Source organism: Leptidea sinapis, chromosome 13 (genome assembly GCF_905404315.1).
Source record: "Leptidea sinapis chromosome 13, ilLepSina1.1, whole genome shotgun sequence".
NCBI lineage: Eukaryota > Metazoa > Arthropoda > Insecta > Lepidoptera > Pieridae > Leptidea > Leptidea sinapis.
This window is the reverse complement of record NC_066277.1, coordinates 14,247,852-14,271,933: the sequence shown is the minus strand read 5'-3', so window position 1 is coordinate 14,271,933 and position 24,082 is coordinate 14,247,852. Positions and strand designations below refer to the sequence as shown.

The window sequence follows — 24,082 nt, the reverse complement described above, 5'->3', positions numbered from 1 at the left end:
TATAAACAAAAAATAAAATTTTATCATTATAGTCAGTGGCGAAATTTACCTTTGTATTGTAATGTTATTGAAGGTGTTTCTCATTAAAACACGGCTAAAAAAAACCTAGCTAGATCGATTTATCGTCCCCGAAATCTCCTGTATACTACATTTTACGAAAATCATTGGAGTCGTTTCCGAGATTCAGATTATATGATATAATATACAAGAATTGCTCGTTTAAAGATATAAGATTACACATTTTGAAAGAACTCGCGTCAGATTGTGGCGATTGGTTCAAAGAAAATCTCACAACATCTCACCAAATGTTAATAAAATCGCTAAATATTAATGTTTTATTGGTATTAATTTTATTGCAACTAATTGTTCTCATTGTCATTTTTTGATCTTCGAATCTTATACCCACAGAACTGCCAAAACCAAGACTCGGAGTGCACGTGTGAGGAAGGAAGTTGTTCGTGTGGTCTGGGTGGTCGCTGTCTGAAAGACAAGAGGTGTCATGCTGCCGAATGCGTCAAGTTGGGGCTTGAGGAGTGTTTCTGCCGATATGGACCCGTGAGTTGATTCATGATTTGTTTTTTAATGACAGTAAGACGAGATTCTTGAGAAAACCAAAAATTCTGAGCGGCACTACAATAATTGTGCTCGTCACCTTGACACATAAGATGTTAAGTCTCATTTGTCCAGTTATTTCACTAGCTACGGCGTCCTTCCGATCGAAGCACAATAATGCTTACACATTACTGCTTCACGGCAGCGATAGGCGCCGTTGTGGTACCCATAATCTCCGGCATCCTGTGCAAAGGAGCCTCCCACTGGTAAAATGATGATTTGAGCTGTGCTGCATTGAGAAGTCAACTTCTTTTACTAGCGAGAAAAGTGAATATGCATATTATATTTTTCCGATACTTAGCTATATAACAGTAAAAAACATTTAACGCTGTAAAAGTAACACAAAGTTTTTTTTTTTTAATGACACAGAGTCTTTAATCGCTGGCTATTTTTAAGATTTGTGCGCATGTACTTTGACTTCATAGTTCTTAGTAACAACAACATAGAAACAAGTAGAAATGATAGATTTAAATGTAGATTAAATTCAATTATTAAGCTTTTTATTTTTGCTCAAAATCTAAAATTTTTATATAGGTACCTACTTAGGTAGAACTGTACAGTACCTAATAATTATTATTATTATAAAAAAAAATTGACACTTATCTCGCACCAACATTGTTCGACCTTTATTTAATAGCAGAAGTAGATTATAATATGTCTACAATATGAAGCCTCTTGCAACGCATGAGAACAGGTCAGGTTTATTACTTCAGTGTGCATAATAGTTACGTCTTACACTAGTGATACGGGAGTCGCATTGTTTTTAGTGTGCGTGTGTTTGGTGAAAATAGAGGTAAACAGTTATTTTATTTCGACGACAGCTGTCACAGTCTATGTAGACGAATAAATGATATAAAGAGTAAATAAATAATAGACGTAAATTATTTTTCGTACTTTTAAATTAACGAAATGAAAAGATACGAGAAACGTTGGTATTGTATCTGCCAAATTCAACTGACAGCTGTCAACACTGTCATATTGACAATAAAAATATAATGGCGCGTAATCAAAAATCTAACTATCTATCTATCTAGGGATCTAACATCAAATAAAATCTAATCCATTTTTACTCAGTGTTAATATGTCATTCTACTGGTGAAACAATATTTAAAATCGGCTATGTATGCATGCCAAATCTTTCCTCTTTTTAATTTTAGTACAGATTTGAGTACCTGCAGCAAATATTGTGATTAGAATTTTATTTGGATGCAATAGTGCATTTTGCAGTTTTAGTGTGTATAATGTTCCCTTTACTTGTAGCATTTGTGTAATAAAATACACAACTAAGTAAGTATTTAGTGCTCGACCAGCGGAGAGCGGTGACGTCGGTGAAGCGTAGCTATATCAATGAAAACATATGAACGCGTACAGTCCAGTGCTGATATTGCGCTGACGAGAATAGTCACTCCGCTGACGCGCTGTGGCGATAAAAAAATACGTTGAATAAATCGCCCACTGAGCAACTGACCGTACGTGCGTGAGTAAAACCATAATTAAAAATCATTTTAAACATATTTTACATGGATCTCCTTCAATTAGGCGCTCTATAATAATTGGGTAAACCTGATATCTCCTCCATCTTTTAATCCGTAATCGTTTGCGTAAGTAGTACGCACATACGTGGGTAACGCTGAAAATGTTTAGAACTGGGCAGTTAGAAACATTGCTAATGAAAACTTTTTTGAATTTCAATTTTAGAACTCTTTGGTAACCTAATGTAGTATATTGTAGTACAATTTAATTTGTCATTTGTTTTTTTTGTGAATTGGCGGCAAATCTAAAACTTGTTACACGTGAAAATGAACCTACCACGCGAGAAAATTTTCGGTCAATGAACTATTATGACTTTCGTTGTGGGCTTACTCAACAACAAAGGTACGATAGGCTGCGATTAGCATTTCTTAATTAAGCCCCATCTCGTGCCACAATTTACAATTGGTTTAACGAGTCTAAGCCTGGACGTAGCAATCTCAATGATGTTCCGCGTGATGGATGTCCTTTAATAGATAATATCAGTGCTGTGCGACGCATGATAGAGGAAGATAAGAGAGTGACCGTTTTTCATTTTCTAAAGATTTTCAGTGTTACCTAGGTATTAAAGAGGTGACAAATGGATTCAATCTTCTTCGCAATTCTACACGTACAATCGAATTTGCTGTCAGCTGAGCACTAAACACACCATAGTCAGTGCGTACGGGTACGCGCGCTCGACCGACGCACCAAATCTAGCCTAAGGCGTGTCATTTGTCAGTCCCGTACAGGAAGTCAGTTACACGTGTTGGATTCTCTCATACCACAACACGATTTTGAAATATACTTAGGTATTACCGGTGCTATGATTTGCTGTTCGTCAACTTTTTATTGCAAGTATTCAACGACTAGGCGTCGACTTATACTTACTGGATAAAATGAGAAAAAGTTTCTTGCAAACCGCACTGAGATCCTGATTGTGAGGTTGTTATTAGGTACGGTATATGCGATGCTCGGTTTTGGATTCGGAAAACTCCCCGCTATAGATGCATTAGAGGCTCTATATAACGCCAAGAGTACGGGGTCTAGCAAAGATCTCTGACGCTTTCGAACGAATTATAAAAATGCTATCACATTAGTTATTTTTTTTTGTTTAGGGTGGAGTATTGGGGGCTCAGCGAATGTGTGGACCTTGCTGTACGGTTCGTGATGCCAGAACCATGACATGTGTCGGAGCAGAATTCGCCGCACATGTGGCGTTGTCCACGAACTCGTTACCGGATGATTGGCCTTACGACGATTATAGAGGACGTAAGAATATATATTACTCCAAGAGGATAAATTTCCAGGCACGCATTTCGAATATCAATCGAATGATTCTCTCTAAAAATTCTGCGTCTTATAAAAATTGTGTGATGCAAAAGTAAAATCAAGATTTTATTTCTGCTCTCCATATTCGGTGCCTTGACTAAGTATTGGGTACAAACTGGCAAAATTCGCGAATAACAATTTTATCCGCCAATAGTACAGATTAAGTGTTAAGGCGCATTACGAGTAGATACTTATTGCTTCGAGCATTTTTAATACGCGTGCTGAACCTTAAAATGCAGGGCGAATAGAACTCCTCGCGTTTTTTGTCAGTTACTACCCAACAATAAAGTGGAAAATGATTATCGATCGCGCGGATTTTTACTCGCAACTACATGCAGCATTTACGTACAACAAAAACTTGACTCCCAATCGTCTACATTTACTGGCGTGCGTACATAAGTTTTTTTATTTTTATAAGTCTAAATAAAACAGTAGGAAAAGAAGCAGAAATATTTTAGGTAATCAATAAATTTGATTAAATCTTTCAAGTGTGGCTGTACGATGTCTGGCGGCTGTCAAAGTACTTTTGTGCCTGTTTGATATTCGCCATTTTGGCGCTGTTAGCCACGTAGAGATGACAACCTCAGCAAACATCGATAGATAGTGGGAAACTATTTACAAAAAAAAAATGTGTACTTTATTACGTTGATTCATATATACATATATATGGGGCATATCTGTAAAAATAATAAGTTCTGCTTAGAATAATTACACATAGAAACCAAGTCCGCGCGCCAATTTTGAAGCACCTTAATTGGAGCCATAAATGCCGGGCCGCTCCGTAGTGTTCAATGTCAATGCACGGCGAACGTGTCTCGCGAAAAAAAAAATATTATGACGATTTGTGCAGTTAAATTGTGTCACAACACATCTGAAAAACAAAAGAAATGTGATAACATCACTTTTCACAGGTAAGCTTTCAGTATCTCATAGTATCTTGTAGTTAATTAAGTCAAAATAGAACAAAATAGAAACGTTTTAATTCAATGCACAGTGTTGCCCGATTGTTAAAATATTTTTCCATTTTAACTGACTTCATTGCTCCGACTAATTAATTTTAAAATAGTTGCTACTGTTACTTACTGTTGTTGTTCTTTAATGTAGATGTTTGTGTGATTTAGCGATATCATATACCTGAAATTGTGTTACTTGAAAGTTGAGAAGTTAACGAACTTTATTTCCACACTTGTTAAAATGACAACATATAGGAGTATTGCGTGTTGTTGTTCAAAGGATTCCCATCGACCCTGTCATTGCTGACAAGTGGGTGAAAAATATAAGGCTTAGTCGTGGAGAAGTATATTGGAAGCCAACCAAAAATACACGAATATAACCTTTAAAAATAATAGACGTTTGGTAGTTTTAGACAGTGAAGTTGTTAAAAACTATTTAATTTTAGTAAACTGTCTATGTAGTAAACTTACTTACCTGACTTTTTTTAGGGTTTAAATGCTGCTGAAGACAAAACGGAAGATGTTCGTGGAGCTTCAAATAGAAATTTAGTTACTGAAAGTTCATAGCAGCCTGTAAGTAATCGTTAATAATTCCAATCAAAAGTGTTGAATTTGGGTATTTAAAATTTAACTGTAGATTTTTAAATTGGTCTTTTCCTTGTTGCACCCAGAATTTGTAAATATTGTGGCATGAACTTACAAGAATTTTTATTTTACAGAGTACGTCACGCGGGAATCTGAGGCGCCCATCAGACGACGAGTTCGACTATATATTCGACACTCCTCGTAAGGCCCTCCTTCGAAAAAAGTTAAAGAAAAGCACATTACTTTATCTCAAACATAGAAAAGTTATAAAAACTTTAAAACAAAAGACCCGGCGTCTCCAAAAGAGGAATTAATCGCTCAAAGGAATTTTAAGTGAACTGCAAAAAAAGAGATTCATTAGTAATGATGTGTCTAATTTAATGTCTAAAAATGTTTTTGCAGCCGATCTATTCAATAACATGGTAAAAAAAAATAAAAAAGATAAAAAGCGTCCTATGCCAAAATACACACCTGAGTTCAGAAAATTCTGTCTTACGTTGCACTACCATAGTCCTCGAGCATATACATACGTTCGTAATACTTTTGATACGTGTCTTCCACACCCAAAAACGTTGTAGAATTGGTATTGCAGCATCCATGGATCACCGGGTTTTACAAATGAATCCTTTAAACTTTCAAAAACAAAGTCCCAAAGCTCAGACAAAACGTTAATATGTGGACTGATTGCCGATGAAATGGCGATAAGACCTCAAAATATTAAAGGAGGTCTGGGAAATGTAGATGTTGGCACAGGCACAACTACTGGTATAAAAGCCTCGCTGGCTTATGGTTTTATGCTTGTTTGCCTGAATGAGCGTTGGAAAATCCCTTTGGGATATTTCCTAATTCACAGTTTGGAGGGAAAACATAAAAAAAAATTAATAAACATGTTTAGCTAAATGCCATGATGCTGGAATTAAAGTTGTATCTCTTACCTTTGATGGGCACCCCACCAATATTTCAGCGATGGAATTGTTAGGTTGTCGGGTTAAAGATCCAAAAAATATGAAAACCACCTTTAAGCACCCTTCATCAGATCACGAAGTGGCGATATTTCTAGATCCATGCCACATGATTAAGCTTATCCGTAATCACTGGGAAGACAAAAGCCAATTCCTCGATGAGCAAAAAAATGTTGTGGATTGGAACTACTTGGTACTTTTAAATGATTTGCAGGATACAGAAGGACGGAACATTGCGAACAAGCTAACAAGAAGACATTTAGAATTTAGAAATACAATTATGAAAGTTAAACTGGCCATGCAATCAGTCTAAAATTTTGGCCGCGAAACCCTAAAACTGGACAAATTTGAAAAATCTGCGAGCACAGAAAATTTTATTTCTAAACTGATTATTTTTTTAATAATTATTTTTTCTTTTTCTTAATATGAAGACTATTCGATTAGAAATATTTGTTGATTTGATTGGTTTCCTTTAGTTACACAGTATACAAATTCTTATTGTATACAGTAATTAAAATATATATATTTTTACGTGTTGTTGTTTTCTTTAATTCGTTTCATAAAAATAAACATTCCCGTATTATAACAATATTACATTAATATATCCACACTTTACCACACATAACTATTTATGCATTATTGCCAAAAACAAATGGTTATCAGTGGCCCACTAACGGGAAAACTGGACCTTCACTGGCAACATTACACAAGTGTATGTGTGCGTGTCGCCGAGCGTAAGCACGTAATCGGCCCGCCTGTGTGAACCGGTTTAGTGCGTCACTTTTGACAGAGCGCTTGTATGAAGACTACACATAGAAAATGTGTAATTATTCTAAGAAGTTCTGTTATACACGTCATAGCACCATATCTAGCACTAGTTTTTAATAGCTGAATTGAACATGGCGTGTTTCCTGACCTTCTGAAGTATAGTAAAATTACACCAATATTTAAATCGAGACTCACTTCTGACCCGAATAACTATCGCCCTGTTTCAGTGTTGCCGACCCTAAGTAAAATTTTTGAAAAAATTATTTTAAGCCGAATGCTTACTCACTTTAACACTTATAAGTTACTTCATATAAAACAATTTGGCTTTACTAGGGGACGCTCGACTACGGATGCAGGTGTTGAACTCATCAGGAATATTTTTGAGGCCTAGGAGGAATCACAGAAGGCACTTGGTATCTTTGACGACGTGCTTGCACAGATCCCCTCCGCTGAAATTGTAGTCTTGAGTGATTTCAACGGGCACAATGCCGAATGGCTTGGATCACGTACCACAGACTACGCAGGGCGATCTGTGCATAATTTTGCATTGGCGTACGGTCTGTCCCAATTGGTTGAGTCGCCAACGCGGCTCCCGGATGTGGATAGCCACATGCCGTCCTTATTAGATCTTCTGCTGACTACACATCCCGATGGTTACCAGGTCATTGTCGACGCCCCTCTCGGAACGTCCGACCATTGCCTGGTCAGGAGTGTAGTGCCTATCCGACGCCCACGTCGCAGACCACCAGCGACCCTCCGCGTTTGGCACTACAAGTCAGCAGATTGGGATAGGATGCGTTCCTTTTTTGCATCCTACCCTTGGAGCAGGGTTTGTTTCCCTTCGGATGATCCTAGTGCCTGCGCCGTTGCAGTAGCCGATGTGATACTTCAGGACATGGATATTTTTATACCAAGCTCTGTAGTACCGATCGGTGGCAGATCACAGCCCTGGTTCGATGCGTCAGTTAAAGCAGCATCTGACTGCAAAAAACAGGCGTATCGAACTTGGGTTGCGGCGCTCGGCACAAAGGATACGAACTGCATAGTTCTTAAGAGGAAATACAACCGTGCTTCCAGATTTTTTAAGCGGCAAATCGCCCGTGCAAAGTCAAAACACGTCGTCAAAATCGGCGAGCAGCTTTCCAGTTACCCGACCGGAACACGCAAGTTCTGGTCGTTGTCGAAAGCTGCTCTTGGTAACTGCAGCCAGCCGTCCATGCCGCCGTTACACATGAGGCAAAAGAGAAAGCCGATCTCCTGTGCGCTCTTTTCGCCTCCAACTCGACTCTTGACGACAACGGAAAAACACCGCCGACCATCCCGCAGTGTCAGAGCTCTATGCCTGAAGTACAGTTCAGACAGAAAACTGTTAGGCGAGCTCTGTTTTCGTTGGACGTCAGAAAGTCGAGCGGGCCGGATGGCATTTCTCCAATCGTGCTTAGAACGTGTGCCCCTGAGTTGACGCCGGTGCTAACGCGTTTATTCCGGCACTCTTATTCCAAAGGCGTAGTCCCTGACTCATGGAAGTCAGCCCTTGTCCATCCGATCCAAAAAAAGGAGACAGTTCGGATCCGGCAAACTACAGGCCTATTGCTATTACCTCCCTGCTCTCCAAAATCATGGAGAGCATAATTAGCCGTCAGCTCTTGGTATACCTAGAGGGTCACCAGTTGATCAACGACCGACAATACGGCTTTCGCCATGGTCGGTCGGCAGGTGATCTTCTGGTATACCTAACACATAGATGGGCTGCGGCTATTGAAAGCAAGGGGGAAGGCCTGGCAGTTAGCCTGGATATAGCGAAGGCCTTAGATCGTGTATGGCACAAGGCGCTCCTCTCTTAACTTCCATCATTTGGGCTTCCCGAGAGCTTGTGCAAGTGGACCTCCAGCTTCCTCACTGGGCGCAGCATACAGGTCGTTGTCGACGGACATTGCTCGAACCCGAAGCCCGTGAATGCTGGAGTGCCCCAAGGCTGTGTGTTATCTCCTACGCTGTTTCTTCTGCATATCAATGATATGTTGGACACCTCCAACATTCTTTGCTATGCAGATGACGGCACTGGTGATGCCGTATACACGGGCCATGCACGTCTCTCTCGGGAAATCGTCGACCAGTGCCGGGAGAAACTTGTGTCTTCTATCGAGTCCTCTCTTGAGAAGGTCGCGGAATGGGGTTAATTGAACCTTGTCCAATTTAACCCCCAGAAGACTCAAGTTTGCGCGTTTACCACAAAAAAAACCCCATTTGTCGCATCACCGGTCTTCGACAACACCTCCCTAAAAGCCTCGCCTAGTATCGTAATACTGGGTCTTGAAATCTCGAGCGATTGCCAATTCCGTGGCCATCTGGAGGGCAAAGCCAAATTGGCTTCAAAGAAACTGGGCGTCATTAATAGAGCACGGCAATACTTCAAGCCGGCCCACATTCTAGCGCTGTACAAAGCGCAGGTCCGGCCACACATGGAGTATTGCTGTCATCTCTGGTCTGGCGCACCCCAGTATCAGCTCGATCCATTTGACCGCGTGCAACGCAGAGCAGCTCGAATTGTCGGGGACCCAGTACTCTGTGAACGGCTGGATCACTTGGCGTTGCGTAGAGACGTCGCTTCATTGTGTGTCTTCTACCGCATTTATCACGGGGAGTGTTCCGAAGAGCTGTTTTACCTAATTCCTGCCGCCGAATTCCACCTTCGCACGACACGCCACAAGTTAGGATATCACCCTCACCATCTGGATGTGTGGCGGTCCTCCACAGTGCGGTTTACAAGGAGCTTTCTTCCACGTACTACAAAGCCGTGGAATGAACTTCCTTGTGCGGTGTTTCCGGCGACATGGGTACCTTCAAAAAAAGCGCGTACACCTTCCTTAAAGGCCGGCAACGCTCCTGTGATTCCTCTGGTGTTGCAAGAGATTGTGGGCGGCGGTGATCACTTAACAACAGGTGACCTGTACGCTCGTTTGTTCTCCTATTCCATAAAAAAAAACATAGTATTATGTCCTATGGTATATTTTTATGGGGCAGTGCAGGCGATATTAATACCATCTTTGTGCTGCAGAAAAGGGCTATTCGCGCGATTTATAACATAAGTCCTAAAGAATCATTAAGAGAAAAATTTAAAGAAATAAACATTTTGACTGTTGCTTCTCAATACATTTTTGATGATGTTCTGTATGTTCATAAGCACATTGAGGAATTTTCTAGAAACTGTGACATTCATAATGTTAACACGAGGAACAAACATAAACTTGTTATGCCTACTACTCGGTTGGGTTGAGTTAGTTGTTGGGCGATGTATATGCTTCTACAATATGATCCCACAAAATGTACAAAACAAATGTGTTATGAAATTTAAAAGAATTGTTAAAAAACGTTTGTGTGGGAAAGGTTATTATAGCATAAAGGATTTTCGTAATGACACCACGGACTGGCAATAGAGCGAACACCCTCAGGCTCTTTAATTTTAAATGTTTATTGTACGATATCACATTGTAATCCATATTAAAATATTTAAAAAAAAGCCCGCTGAGTTTCTTGCGCCGCTTCTTCTCAGGTCTGAGGCAGTCTCTTTTGAATGGGTGGTAGTCTTGTCGTTCAATAAGTGATTTTAAATCCTATTTTGAATAAAAATATTTGAATTTCACAAATATTACTAAAATCACCTTATATGTCAGCACTAAGTGCTGGACGTGAATATTGCTTTAAGAACTATTAAAGCAGAATTTTCAGACTTTAGTTAGTTGTTATGATTAAGATCACAACAATTACAAATTGGTAATAAAATAACTTTATACAGGTGTATTTTTCAAGTGGAAGTGGATGGCCAAATCCGAAACTATGAGCGCGAAACGCTCGAGTCTCGAGCCCGATTTTAATGTAAACTACTATAACATCATTGGATTTTCGAAATATCAATATTCCTAGCCAGGAATCGAACTTCGTTATTTTGAAATAAAAGATACACTTGTATTATTACACCATTCGATAGTGTCGGTAACAAGGAAGAAAAATACAGGACGTGTCTTTTTTTTTTCAGAATTACCGATTTCGATTCCTGGCTAGAAATATAGATATTATTGTTTTGATTAAATATCGTTTGATAATTGTGATCTATTGTTGCAAACGAGCTGGCAACGTCGCAGTTGTGGACGCCAAATACGCGGATCCATAGTCAGGAACTCCCCGAGATATGCGGCTGTCAATATACGCGCGACAGCAGTTCCACACCTGCGCTACCATTTCGTCGCGAACTTTTTAATATATTATTGCAGCCATTTAAGTGATATTTTGGCTTCTATCGATATTTTTTGTCCTACGGCTAGTCAGGACCAATGGGACGTAAATGCCACTGGCTATCAAAGTGGCGTCCAGTATGCGGACGCCAAAAACCGGTGGACGCCAGTTTAAATGCATTTTTCTCTTCAGAGGACGTCTAATTGTTTGAGGAGGATATATATTTGTTTGGCTTGTTATTAATTATTATTTGTATGCCACAGCATGCAGGCAAGGAGTGGAGAACTTTTATTGTGATTTGTAACATCTTATGACTAAAAATAAATGATGAAATGAAAAAAATTTTCAACCTCAATTGTACAACTTGATAAAAATAATAAAGCTTGTTTTAAGAAATTACGCAATAGACTAATATTGGAACATGGTCACTATAATCTCAGTCTTCCACTACCATTCTGATTTAACTCCTTTTGGCTTAGGCCTCTATAAGTGGTAGCGTGAGTAGCAAAACCGTAAAGTGGAATACTGGCTTCGGGGAATATTACCTGATGGGGCCGAGGAATGGAAAAAACCCACAGAAGAAAATTGGAATTTAAATTGGCCATGTCGTGGATGAGCTCACTGATGAATTAATTATTGTGTGGAGAAACGGCCGACATCGAAGATATGGATTTAGCTGAATCATCGGAGGATGAATTTAATGCGGAACCCAACCCCATTTCCTCAAGTTCCATGATTCCCACAAATTCCATGATAAAGGGAATCATGGAACTTGGGGATAGCGACTAAATGTTTTAGTAACATTATATTTTAAGTTCAATTTATTATAAACATATTAAATAGCTTGCGTTTGAGATATTTTTATAGCGGTCATTTACAATATTACATCATTACATTATTTTACTAAAATTACAATATTATTTGGTCTAAAGTTTATTCTTCATGAGTGTACATGCGCAGACGGCCGCCATTTTGTGGTCAACTTTCGTGAATCGATCTTTACTGCAATGATTACATTACTGACTGCCGCTTACGTTTCAGCAAATGTGACCCTTAAGCTGTGCAATACTAAGAAGTGTGTCAAGAAAACTATCCGAGCATGGCCGTCAGGGGGTGTGTGCGTGCTTCACAACAGAGTGGGCATGTGTGATCGTGGTATTTGTAGGAGTGTTCAAATGTTGCCATATTTTCATTTGCCCAGCATAAGTATGGTAAATATACATCTATAAATTTTATGATCACAATAAAGTCTAAATGAAGGAGAGGAATGATAGGCACCTATTACTTCAATTATAATATTATTTTACTCTTAAAGGCTACAAATAATTCTTTGTAATAATGTAATATCTACTATATTAAGTTTTCATTTTCAAGTAGTTATATATATATAAAAATTTTAGGTACATACGTAGGTCACACTAAAAGTTTTGCGTAACTTAAAAAAAACAACGTGTTATAACCAAAGTATTGTTTATTGCTTTTCAAAATACTCTCCTTTACATTTTAAACATTTTTTCCCGCGATCGAACCATTTTTTAAAACAGGAGGACCACAGATCTAAATGCATATTTTCTACGTGCTGATTGAACGCTATCTGCCTCTTCGGAATTGGTAAAAGTGAAACCTCTCATCAAATCTTTGATTTTGGGGAAGGTAGATAGGGTGCTAGGTCGGGGCTTTGTGCAGGATGGGTGACGAGTTGTACTTTTTCGGAAGCTAAAAAGACTTAGTTTTGTTAGCCGTGTGTGAAGAAGCGTTATCATGATGTAGGAGAACGCGGCTTTTTGGTCGTCTTTCGCGAACTTTTTTTAACACCCTGGGTATACAAATGGTGGAATACCACTCGGCATTAACACTCTTTTGATCTTCAAGTGGAATGATGGGACCCGTAGCTGAGAAAAAAAATGCGATCATTATTTTATCAACTTTTCTCGCCTGCCTCACTTTTGTTGGCCTGTTCTCATTTTCAAACACCCATTCACAAGACTGCTGTTTTTTTCGGGTTCAAAACAATAAATCCACGTTTCGGCTCCTGTGACAATGTCATAAACAGCATTAGAATGTCCGTGGTCGTACTTCATTAGCATCCGTGAGCACCATTCCCGTGAGCTCGCTTCTGCTCCGCTGTCAGTTCATGAGGAATCCAACGACAAAAAAGTTTCCGAACTTTCAATTCTTCGTGTAAAATTTTCTGAATTTGACTCAGGGTATGAGTCAAATAGCCCTCGAATTGTCTCATAGGTAATCCGCGGGTTTTATTCAATTAGCCGCTTCACAGTAGCCACATCATTTTCGTTGACGGCAGTTAAAGGACGCCTTTCACGAAATTCGTCATGTAAAGAAACCGGACCTCTCTCAAATCAAACACAATCAGTGCTCAAGCAAGGTGCTTCTCTCCCAAAAGCATTTTTTGAAGACGAGCGGCACAGTCTTGCGGAGAGAGACAACTTTTAAAATAATAAAAAGTCATCGCTCTAAAATCTTTTCAATAAAGAACAATTGACAAATTGTTTTCCCGCCAATTGTTTTTTTTATTACTAAGAATGTTGCAACGTTTCAAAATATATAACATTCGAAATTCAAATAGTTCCGAATAGCTAGAAGTGCAAAACTTTTAGTGTGCCCCATCATCCCATGTATTATTATCATTATTAATTTTTCATGTCTTGTTTGGGGTATGCGTTAACAAAATATGTATTTTTCGAATTCAATGTCAAATTCCTACTATTTAAATAACCAGATGAAATCCAGAATATTTTTTTGTTCACTGACCATTTTATTTCAGAATCCGTATTCGTCTCTTCGAAGCGGAGCAACGGAAATAAAAATGCATTGGATATATTTTATGGCAATTTTAATAGCAATGAAACAAATATAAATGTTTATTACATTTTGCATTCTTATTTATTTATTAACTTATAACTAGTGAAAACAACATCAAAAATTATAACACCAATAATTATATTTTTTGTATGAGAAATATAAAAAAAATGTTTTAAAACATTTCAATATTTCCTACACAGTTTCTCTAACATTTTAAAATAACAGTATTTAATGTCAAACTCCATGTCATACCAATAGTTGACAGCAATACATCCGTGACTCTGTCGCACGTGATGGAACCACAGACTAGGCAGATATAGACAATCGCCTTTATTTACACGAACGTGGTACCTATGGGTTTTTTCGAATTGGGGGTACTTCGATAAATCTGGATTGAGTGGATCTGAAATATAGGAAAGGCTCAATTTTTTTATATTGCAAGGGCAATCAGGCAATTAACAATAATAAATAAATAAAAATACAAAGTATCAATATTATAATTAATGAGACAAAGTGCTGAATACTGTTACAAGCACTGACCTGTATAAGTACCACTGGACAGGCTGTTCCATATGTTTGACACCAATTTTTTTGAAGCGCCACTCGCGAGCGTCCAGAGAACTAATTTTGACGTAAGTATAATACTGGCTGCGAGAGAAACGTACAATACTCTGAAGTATTTTTGCATTTTGAATTAATTTCGGCCGTTTTCCTTGTTATTTATACTTCAAGAATCAACGTGATAAAGTACTCAATTTATTTTTGTAAATAGTTTTCCTATCGATGTATGTTTAGTTGCGATTGTCATCACTAGTTTTAGTAAGGTAGACTCTCGCTACATGGCCAACAGCGTCAAAATTGCGAATATCAAACAGGCACAAAAGCACTATGATAGCTGCCAGTCCAGTGGTATATAAAAAAGGTAAGTGGTTACAAATAATACCGAAAATCAAACGTGTGAGCAATCCAATTAATTGTATTTGGTATTTTTGGACGACATCAACGTACGCCTACGATTCTTATTTACGATAGGTAATAGTTTATTATGATACAAGTGAGCTAAGTCGACCAGTGGGAGGCTCTTTTGTACAGGATGCCGGCTAGGTTATGGGTACCACAACGGCGATTTATGCCGTGAAGCAGTAATGTGTAAAAATTACTGTTTCGGTCTGAAGGGCGCCGTAGCTAGTGAAATTTCTGGGCAAATGAGACTTAACATCTTGTCTCAAGGTGGGGGGGGCGCAATTGTAGTGCCGAGTAGTAATGGGCAGGGCGTATCAATTACCATCGGCTGAACGTCCTGCTCAACTAGTCCCTTATTTTCATTAAAAAAAAATTGCTAAGTGTCTATACTAGCGGCACGCTATGATGGCCGTTTTGACATATTATAATAGTGATGTGAAATGTCAATTTATTCTCGAAAAAATATAATCAAATCTATTAGTTTGTGTTGCAAGTAGTACCTGATTAAAAAGGTTTAATAAAACAAAAATATAAATGTTTACTTAATATATTTGAACAAACTGAATAATGGAATGAAAATGAATATACATACTTTATATGCACATAAGAAACATGTGAATACAAAAAGAGACCAAAAAAAGGTGTAACAAAAGGGCAGATTTAATCAGATTCGTCCATACCGTTTTTTTTTCACTGTCGTCACTGCTATCATCACCTACAGTAATTATAAGTTCGTTTTCTAAAATATTATCTATTTTCACATCACTTTCATAATCTTCCCTTATTAATTTAACAGTTCTATTCACAGCCTTTTCCCAGTCTCCTTTAGTCACATGTTCACAAGTTCTTCTAATATTTTTAGCATTTTTGTTGTGGTAAATGGGGGTTCTGTATTGCGTCTTGCAGCATATCCCTTAATTTGAGCCCACATCAACTCAATTGCATGATATTCACAACGGTAAGGTAACCGTATAACTCTGTGCCCATGTACGACAATGACGTATCGGATCTTGGTTGGTTTGTTTTCTTTTAAAAGACGTACTAATTCACGCATTATAATATTATGTTATATTTATGTTTGCATCTACATACAAACATGTATATACATACATTTTTTAACTATCGTAAGCAGATAAGTACTTATTAAACTAAACTTTCGTTTGAATTTTGTGCTGCATTTAGTATTTCTGGCGTGGTTAAATCTTTCAATTGTTCATCTTCTGTACTAAAACTTGCCATTTTCAAATATCAGCAGAATCTTTGAAAAAACTTTGATAAATGTGCAAACGAGAATCTCGAGTGCAAATATTAATTACTACAATAAATATTTAAAAAAAAGAAAGCAATAAAAAGAAAAAAAAAAACAATATTTTTATGTGCGTTTTATTGTAAAGTACTTCTGAACGTGTACGTGGATTAAGAAATTACCTATGTTATTGGAATATTACATTGCAAATTACTTCCAATGGATTCGCCACCTCGAAAAAGTAGTTACCCTCGCTAGTTTTTCTCTCTTCCATTAAAAAAAAAAACAATATTGTCATTACCTGTACCGACGGCATTGCAAATGAGACGGACTATTGATTGGTATCTGCCGACACATGACGTCACTAAGATACGGTCACGGTAACACGATCTTGATAGTTTTCTTTTTGAAATTATACTTCTTTAGGCGCGTTATGACAAAATGATGTAGGTAACCGATATTGAGGTTGGTTCCTAAAATTTTCTGACGTTTGCGTCATTCGTTTTTTTTTTTGGTTTCTTCGTCCATTATTAGGACAGGCAAAAGGTTCAAGCCCATACAGCCGTATTTATTATTTAATAATTAAGTGTCAAAGCCATCTTTACAAGATTTTTACTAAATTGTTCTTTCTATAAACGTGGAATAGCACGGGGAATAAATCATTTTAATGATTTTTGCTTCGTTAGGCCAAAGAAGTATATCTTATTGCGTGCATACATAAGTACCTACACACACACTTTATTTTTATACACATTTTTCATGCATGAATGAATACTCACCTACAGAGATCCAGGGTAAGTCGTTTTGTTCTTCTAAGAGGTCTATTTTCCAACCTTCATATTCACTATACTCGAATTTTGCTTGCAAGTAGTTTTGGTATGGCACAAAGGGTAGGTCTGTTGGCGGTATTAGTATGAAATCCTTGTGTCCATCTATTACGCAGTATATGTTTTCATACGGGTCTTTATGCACTGGAAAAAACAGATGTCATTGTAATTTTGCGTCGAGATACGTTTAGATCTCTCAGCACCTCCTTCAGTTGTTAAGCAGCCGATTTTCACCACCGGACTTAACGTCATAATGTGCAATTGAAACCAGCTTCACTCTCTCTCACTGAGGTCTGGCGTTTCACAACGGCTCATTTGAGAATTTGCACCAGAATGTGTGTCCTCCGCTGTGTTTGGCCTCTGTATTCCCGAACCAATACGACATAGGGACAATTCAAGTCTAAGAGCATCTCTAAGGACTGCAGCGCATCTGTTTACCTCTGGTATAACCTTTTTTTTATGGAATAGGAGGACAAACGAGCGTACGGGTCACCTGGTGTTAAGTGATCACCACCGCCCACAATCTCTTGCAACACCAGAGGAATCACAAGAGCGTTGCCGGCCTTTAAGGAAGGTGTACGCGATTTTTTTGAAGGTACCGATGTCGTATCGTCCCGGAAACACCGCACAAGGAAGCTCATTCCACAGCGTTGAAGTACGCGGAAGAAAGCTCCTTGAAAACCGCACTGTGGAGGACCGCCACACATCCAGATGGTGGGGATGATATAACTGGTGCCCATTGGCGGCTGGTTTTTATTAGTTCCCTTTAGTCCTAAAGGGAAGTAATAAAAGCTACAAATCATGGAAGATCATTTATTGTGGTGTATTTACAACCAGGGACAAATTATAATAAACAAAAAAAAACATAATATCACAAACATTTGAATAGATATGGCAAATGATATAGCCGCATCAGCGGAAGCTGCTTAGTCTATTATAAATAATAATAATAATCAGCTGCAAGACGTCCACTGCAGGACAAAGGCCTCCCCGACCGAAAGAACTCAACTATGATTTGTTCTGCGCTGCCCTCATCAAATTCCCGGCGATCTTGACCAGATCGTCGGTCCATCTTGTGCGGGGCCTACTAACACTGCGTCTTCCGGTACGTGGTCGCAATTCACCACAGTCAACCATCTGTCTGTCGAGCTATGTGTCCTGCCCACTGCCACTTCAGTTTCGCAATCATTTGGGCTATGTCAGTCACTTTGGTTCTACTACGATATTAACATTTTCAAAAATATTTAAAAGTTTAATTTTTTAAACCTTAATTTCAGGTAGGGCTTCCAATCCCGCAATACCGAGATCTCGGTATTGCGGGATTTGCGACACTGAAAAAAAGCGTGCGTGTGTTTCGTATTTTCGTGATGTCTATTGATACATCCTTTTAGAATAGAATAAAAATTTAAGGGTGTGTACCTGAATGAAAGATTCATTCACGTACAAGCCCTTAAAAGGCAAGTGTGGAAGCAGAAAGGGCATTTTCTGGCCAGGCAATAGAGTAAAATACGCAGTAGTTAGGCAGACGACTGTTTGGAAATGTTATATTTCCTTCGCAAACATTTTCAGTTAATATTAAAAGGTGAAAAAATGATTGATTCATAAATTCGATACCGAGATCCCGCGGGATTGAAAATTCGTAGTCCCGCAAATGCCGAGATTGAATACAGGCCGCGGGATTGGAAGCCCTAATTTCAGGTACTGTGTATAAAAATTTAAAAATATTTTTTTTTCTATTAGAAACCAAAACACAGTACTAATCAAAGCATTATTGAAGTTGAAATTATTATAAAAATAATTAGTTACCAACTAAAAGTTAAATTGGCGCCTATTTTAACTGAAAAGTCCTGGGCTTTTGTTTTACAGACCCAGTTCTAGATGGTATACTTCACACACAACCTTTGATTTTCTTCGCAAGTTTGTATAGATTTCCTCAGCAATGTTTCCCCTCACCAATAAAATAATCATCATATAAATATATGAATCCAAAAATTTAGTTCTTATGTTATTTGGCAGGGATGGAACCCATTACTCCTAGATAAAAGGCAACAGCCCTATCCTTTGCATCGATATAAAAACTTGTACTTACTAGATGTAACAGCTCTCTCATCACCCATCCAAAAGTTGACAGCATCCGGTTTCTTATTAAAAGCCTGACTTGCAAATGCTATGTCCGGTTCTACATCATTTAGAAGCTCATTGAAATCTGTTGTGAGATTTGAATTCTGTCGTTGGATATATGGTATGTAGTTTTCCCTTTAAAAAAATATAGCCTCCTATTTTAACAATCAAGTACCAATTTCTTATAATATACACTAAACTTACTAAATAATAATTACCTATGCTACTAAATGGAGAGCCGTTTTTTTGTTCGGTAATACTGCTTAAACTAGTGAACCAATCAGAATAATACTTATACCATAAGATGCAGCATGTTTCGGAGAAGGTTTAAGTATATTTAAGTTGGTGATTATTTATACTACTTAAACATACATTCGCAATAGAAAATTAGTCAATGACATTTCATTACATATGACAATTCATACAATAACCGGGCGCGGAGTAGGTTATTTATATCACCTTTTATATAACAACAAATGGCAGGTAACTGGCCATGAGCTTTTAATGAATGATTCACTCAACCCAACGACGCGTTGAGCGTTTTACGGATTCAGTCGGTAGGATGAAGTCGATACATATTATAGTGCACCTGCGTTAAAGGAAAGATGAATTCGGATTATAAATATTAGTAAACTGGCGCGAACAATAATAAATTATTATACTAAATATTATATACTTTCATTCGCATACTACAAAAAAGTGGAATGAACTTCGTTGTGTGATGTTTTTGCGACAATATGAAATGGGTGGTATCTTCCAAAAAGTGTGTACACCATCCGTAAAGGCCAGCAATTCTCCTGTGATCTCTCTGGTGTTGCAAGAGAATGTGGGTGGTTGTGATCACTTAACACCAGGTGACCCAGGTGGTACACTCTTTTATCCTCCTTTTCCATCAAAAAAAAGCATAATATATTGTTTCATTCCATTTAAAGTTCACTTAAGACATAATAACATATTTCCTGAAAGTAAAGGAAATATGAGATATCCTTAGATAAAGTTGATGTGTGTATATACTTTTATTTCTTATAGAAATACAAATTTTATCTTTTATGACTGGCCATCACTGTCATCATCATCATCATATGGATGTTTGTTTCTGAGTTATGGATGTTTAAATGTATTTATGTATGTTTATATGTTTGTTCATATGAATTTATGAATGTTTAAGTAAGTTTATTGCATTAAATATATCATTGTCTTGTAACCCATAACACAGGCTATATATTATGCTTAACTTGGGGCAAGATAATTTGTGTTAAAAGTGTGTCAATATTATATATTATATTATTATATTATTATCACTTTCTTATGTGAATTACACTTGAATTTCATTCAGATATCTAAAATAATGAAATACTAATTCAGTGAACTAACCTTATTCAACACTACCTTTTAGCTTCTAGAATGTCAAGGAACTGACAAATAGACATTTCCGTTTCAAATGGCATAACAAAGTATTCCTTTCCAGTACTGTCCATTGTCACACCATCCGCATATCCATTTGGAGTCACTGCAACTGTTACTGACTTACTTGGTATGGATTTTCTGGAATTTAATAACAAATAAAATAACTAAGTTGGATGCTCAAAATTTTCAAATATTTTCTCAATTTAATTAAAATTTTCCTACTGTAGTAGAAAAAGTAGTCCCTGCGGAATTCATAATTAATGTTCATGCTATCAAATTCTAATATTTTTATTCTAAATAGGATGTGACATCACTTATTGAAAGTCAAAAAAAATATGTTTACAAAATGATGTTGTACAATTATTAAACTTATTATTTAATTGCCTGAGGGTGGTCGCTCCATTCCCAATCTGTGGTATCACGAAGACTAGTATTTGTAAGCAGAATAGGAATTATGACTGTTTTCCTAAAATGAGTGATGTTAACCATGTAACTGTAAGGTTTTGCAAGTCAAAATTTTACATATCATTTTGTCTTAGTAAAATCATTTATTTGTTATGGTTAACAAAATATTGATTTTGACTGTCACAGTTAAGCATTTATAATATGTATTTTAATATTCTACTGAGACTTTGTAAAATTTTAGCTTTAATGAGAATAAATTGCAACCTATTATTATGAAAAAACAATTTTCAACTTCAGCCTCTTAAAAATAATCTAATCTATGGAAGAAAAATTTTTAAAGAAAATATTTTCACTTGCTTGAGCAAATTAAGAATAGCAACAAAATATCTAAGTTTTGAATAAGCTATTCTAGTTGAATGCTGTTCAAAACTTGAATATAAAGAAAATTATGTTCTAAATGTCAGGATTGACCAGTCATATAAAGATAATCCACTTTAAAACACAACCAAAGTTATAATTTTTATAAGAGTCCTTTTACTCAAATTAAAACATTGAGACTATAAAGTATGCTGAAAAGCATGAAATGTGTTTCATATTTTCAATATGGAATCTCCATAAATAAAATGGTTTAATTTACCTCAAATAATCTGCATTCCACTTTAAAGTAGCAGGCCACTGGGCACAACCACCTTTTATAATAACTGGCATATTTTTGGACACATACTCTCTTTGAAATTCTAGAGCATCAATTAAATTTGTTTTAGCTATGTTACAGCCTAAGTATAGTTCTGAAATAATTAGAATAAATATTAATATGCCTTTAGATTAGCTCATTATATTTTTAAAAACGTAGGCAAACATAAATTAGATTTACCTGATGTTTCAGTATATAAAAGATTACATGCGTCCTCTATATCACACATGTTTCTAACATTAATAAATATGAATAATCTGTAATATTGCTGCAATTATTTATAAATAACAATAAAATTTTATCTGATACAGTCTGCTACATTGATATACACAAACACAGTACTGTGAACTGTCACAGTAGACATATTGTCATGTCATAAACTCATTGTCAATCAGGTTTTTCAGCTGTTGCTATTAGGTGTTTTTGTGTTCATAACTCGGTCGGCTGTAGTGTAATAAGATAGTTTATACTTTAGCTATAGGAGTGCCAACAAATAAGGGTTGTAATTAATGTAAGGAGGATAAACTTAAATTCAATGATTATTGTCAGAATCCAATTGACGCACAATAAACAACTAGACTCATAATCAAGGCTAAAATTTGCCTGAAGCAAAACTCCCTACCGGCCGTTCCCAATATTCAGTCTATCTCTTACTTGAGATAATAAAATAGTAAAATATTTTTACTAAAAAGTACACCGGTAGAGAAGTCATTGTTATTAATGTGATAAGTGAGCTCGCGTTTCGGAACCTTTGGAACTTAAAATTATTATATATGAAAAAAGGATGACCTTAGAGAAATTATCGAAGAGAATTCCAATCTTAAAGTTACGATGATGATGTTGGTGCTATTATGGATTTATTAATGGAATCAAAATCAATTTCACTTATTTTTACATGGGGTACTCTGATGGCATTTGAATTTGCAGAGAACCATTTTTTCCTGTTTATCAAATATTTTCGCAGCTGCATCTTACAAAACCTTGCCCTGATCCAATAGAATGTTTTGTGACTGCAATCATTAGGGATATCTCAATATCTTATCTCAAAGTCAAAAGTAATAACTATAAAGGTGCACATAATATGTCGGGCCGCAGCAGGTCAAGTCGTAGCGCAAAAATCCACTCAAATCCCTCTTATGTATTTTATAAGAACTATAATACACTATGCCGAGGCGGAACGTACGCAAATTCCACCGTGCACCGTCGTTGCTTGCGATGGGGCCTGACCTACGCCGCTGCATCCATACACATAGCTAGCCTACCCTGTACTCAAAATCTGTCAATGCACTGCAACTTAGCCCGTCACTAATGTACTAAGTAAACTAAGTTAACTTTAACAATACCATGAGTAAAAAAACAGTACCAGCGCTATAATTTTTGCAATACACCATATTCGCTACCAACTTTGTAATTCTGAGATCACCTCTACATTTGTCTACGTCTGGAACTGGTATTGTAACATTGTCACCAATGTTGGCAGGTTCGGATTTATCCGAAGAAGCCTTAACATTATTTTTGCTTGATTTTAAGATTTTCTGACGCTGTTTTCTAGCATCTTATTATACATTATATATTCTCTTGAATATTGTGTGAATTAATTTACACAATCCTACCATCATCATCGTCATCAAAAGTTATCCCATACTTAACTGGCACTTCAAACAGTTGATTGTCCAAGAGAAAAATTGTTTCGTAAAATCTTGATCCACTGCGTCTAATCTTTCTTTTTTGTCCATGACGTTAGTAGGAAAGTGAATCATGGCGACCCTATACATGCTTAATATACCGACTTTAGCAAAGCTTGAAGCTGTATGAAACGCGTACTTCAAGCAATGGTGACAAACGCTGTCTTGTTCTAACATATATTCCACAAATTTTTTCTTTGTTTTAGTTTGTCATTCATTCAAAATAAAAGTGACTCTACTATGGTAGTCTACGCACTAGATCCGGCTTCCGTCACCCGATGTCTTTCCGTCAACCGTAAGAAATAGTTCTAAGACTATTTCGATTTACGATTCTTTCGTGTAATAATCAGGGGAATTTGCTTAATTATTTGTAGGGTGGATGCGTAACACAAATGTCTTTAGAAATCTATATATAGCTATACAGTGTATTATATAATTAGTGAATTTTGTAGTTTAAAATCTTTTCTGCTTTTCTGCTCATGGGAATACTCTATTTGTTGTACAGCCGTATCGTGGGCACCAAAGAGCCATCTTCGACCTTTGCTGTTCAATATATTGATAAATTATAACTTAACTATAAATTTGGGACTTGCTTTCAAAATTCTATATGTTTGCGGATGACTAGAAATTTTCACACCGGTTAACTCGTCTGAAGACAGTGTTTTGTTACAGAGAGAATTTGACAGATTGGGCAGGCGGTGTAGTTTAATAGGCATATCCCTAAATTATCAGAAATGTTATGTTATACGCTTCACAAAGAAAAATTCAAAGATACCCAGGTCATTTATTGAAGTAGGCGTTACTTTGCGGAAATCCATGACTCTCGTGCCAGATTTTGGCGAATCAAAACGTCCTAAGGATGCCTCGTGTAGAGGCGAAACACGTGTCGAATTATTTAAAGCAAAATATTGGCGGAATTAACACTAAAGAAAACTCAAGTCATTTGGATAATACGCA

The 24,082-nt window shown here is 37.0% G+C and overlaps 2 protein-coding genes across 4 annotated transcripts in view; one reads left to right on the top strand and one right to left on the bottom strand.

The window, feature by feature from the left end:
- The window catches only part of LOC126967631 (disintegrin and metalloproteinase domain-containing protein 10-like), a 51,359-nt gene extending 37,515 nt beyond the window's left edge, over positions 1-13,844 (top strand). For all 3 annotated transcript variants that reach the window (XM_050812195.1, XM_050812196.1, XM_050812197.1), the window contains 4 exons: positions 409-555; positions 3,240-3,393; positions 11,996-12,165; positions 13,740-13,844. In XM_050812195.1, the coding sequence (XP_050668152.1) occupies positions 409-555; positions 3,240-3,393; positions 11,996-12,165; positions 13,740-13,832 (564 nt within the window). In that variant the 3' untranslated portion in view covers positions 13,833-13,844. The remainder of the gene's footprint in view (positions 1-408; positions 556-3,239; positions 3,394-11,995; positions 12,166-13,739) is intronic.
- On the bottom strand, positions 13,792-21,778 carry LOC126967660 (bifunctional peptidase and (3S)-lysyl hydroxylase Jmjd7). The gene is made up of 6 exons (XM_050812243.1): positions 21,621-21,778; positions 21,384-21,534; positions 20,324-20,479; positions 18,903-19,069; positions 16,766-16,957; positions 13,792-14,180 (listed from the first exon to the last, which is right to left on the bottom strand). Exons 1-6 carry the CDS (start codon positions 21,667-21,669, stop codon positions 13,960-13,962), a joined length of 936 nt encoding a protein of 311 aa, XP_050668200.1. The 5' UTR covers positions 21,670-21,778; the 3' UTR covers positions 13,792-13,959.
- Positions 21,779-24,082: the final 2,304 nt, after the last annotated feature.